Source organism: Blastomyces dermatitidis (genome assembly GCF_000003525.1).
Source record: "Blastomyces dermatitidis ER-3 genomic scaffold supercont1.21, whole genome shotgun sequence".
NCBI classification, from domain to species: domain Eukaryota; kingdom Fungi; phylum Ascomycota; class Eurotiomycetes; order Onygenales; family Ajellomycetaceae; genus Blastomyces; species Blastomyces dermatitidis.
The window spans coordinates 4,801-6,821 of NW_025544794.1; the positions used below are offsets into that span (position 1 = coordinate 4,801).

The window sequence follows — 2,021 nt, forward strand, 5'->3', positions numbered from 1 at the left end:
TGGTACTCACTTTTCGCAAGCCATGTTTTGTTTGAAGAGGAGGGAAGAAAGACACAACTGTTGTTTTATTGAAGAGAGAATGAATAATTAGTATTATTAAATTAATTTGATTCATCTGTATTTAAAATTTGATTAGTTTATACTCTTTAATTTGAGAGTTTCTATGAGTGTTTTAATAGTTTTCATACCAGCTTGAACTTAGTGATGAGTTGAAGAAGAAGAGAAAAGAGAGAAGAAAGAAATGAGAATAACTTATCTTTATAATATGAAAATAGAGAATTGCTGCAATCATTCTTTCTAGTAACAAAGATCTGTTTTCTGCATGTATCTCTGATATAGATTATATAATAAATGTATATAAAGAATATCAATAGTGCATGCATTGAATGAAGATAATGTTGCTATACAACACTGTAGCTGTTTCTGTACATCTCTGAAAGCTGTTAATAGTTTCTTTGTCTCTTTATATTTAATAAGTCAATAATATATTTTAATGCACTTCTTCTTTCATCATCATCATTATCATCATCATTATCATTATTATCATCATTATCATCATCATCATTATCATCATCATTATCATCATTATTATATCATTGCCTGCCTTCACTTCTCTTCTCAACACTTATCAAAATCAATCATGTCATCTCTCTTCAAATATTCTGCAGTTCTGCGGATCATCAAGGCGCATGAGCACTGTCACAGATTGAAGAAAGAGAAGAAGAAGATGTTCAAGTGTGAAGAGACAGATTGTAAGATATGTTATAATGTCTTGAAGAGACTCTGCAAGAGAGCAGAATGATAATAATTTTAAGTAACACTTCTGATAAATTTAGACTGAACTAAGTATAGAAATAATGCAGATAACATCATCTGTGAGAGATTGAAAAAGAAGACAGTGAAGAGTCTCATACAGCAGTGATGAGACTAGAAGAAGTTCTGAGAATGATTTAAAATCAAGATGAAGAGAGAGAGAAAGCAGAAGAGTGTTACTGTAAATAAGTGATGATAGAAGAAGATTGAGAAGATATTAGAGTGAGAGACAAAGAAGTCAAAACTGATAAGTTTTTATTAAGAGATAATGATTTTTGATAATACTTCTGTTCTCTAATTGATTAGCAGGAGCTGGCAGAGAAGAAGGGGATTGAGGCCTTGTTCAGGTCTCAAATGCACTCCATGATCCAGAATATTGAGGAGACAGCCCTGCTCTCTGAGCATGTCAATCTGCTTACTGCTGAGATGAAACCTGAGACAGCAGACCAGAAAATGCGGGATTTTGAGGCACAGGTTGACCTGACTGAGAAGAAGCAGCAGAAACCCTTCTCTGAGAAGACAGTGAAGAAAGATTTTAAGATGATTATCATCTCAGATGAGGAGAAGGAGAAGAAGAAGGAGAAGAAGAAGAAGAAGAATAAGAAGTGAATTATAAAGAATGATAAGAAGAATGAGAAAGAGAAGAAGTAGATTTTTTTCTTTTTATATTAGTTAGTTATAAGTTTAAGTTTTTAATTATTAATAATTAAAATTGATTTTGAGTTTTCAAAAATTATTATACAAGTTGTAATCAAGTCAGGAATGATATATATATATATATATATTTAACTATCATGATTCACAAATCACTATAATGTATAAGTATCAACATTTTTTCAACATTGATATTCATAATATTAATATATTTTTAATGATATTATCTGATAATGTAATTTGATAACACTCTCTTTCATAATATTAATATATTTCAAGAAATATGACAGAGATTAATCAAGATTGTTTATTTACTTTTATACATCAATGATATTCAATCTGAGTTAGTACTAAAATTATAACTAAGCTAAGAAACAAGATTATTTTCTCTTATATTAATTCTTCTTACACACATCAGTGATCAGTTATTGAAAATAAATTATCATCTTTCTCAAATTATTATCATATCTTCTGAATTCACTTCTTTCACTTCTTTTACTTTTATTGAAGATTCATAAACTCTTCAAGAAATCACTGTGAATTACAAAGTCTAT

General features: G+C 29.3%; 1 protein-coding gene across 1 annotated transcript; it reads left to right on the forward strand.

Annotated features, from left to right (window-relative positions):
* Nucleotides 1–852: 852 nt before the first annotated feature.
* Nucleotides 853–1,422, forward strand: BDCG_18029 (uncharacterized protein; the record flags this gene model as incomplete). Its single annotated transcript, XM_045427048.1, has 2 exons — nucleotides 853–898; nucleotides 1,120–1,422. Coding segments are annotated over 2 exons (349 nt in total), but the record flags the coding sequence as incomplete, so codon positions are not given.
* Between the last annotated feature and the right edge of the window lie 599 nt (nucleotides 1,423–2,021).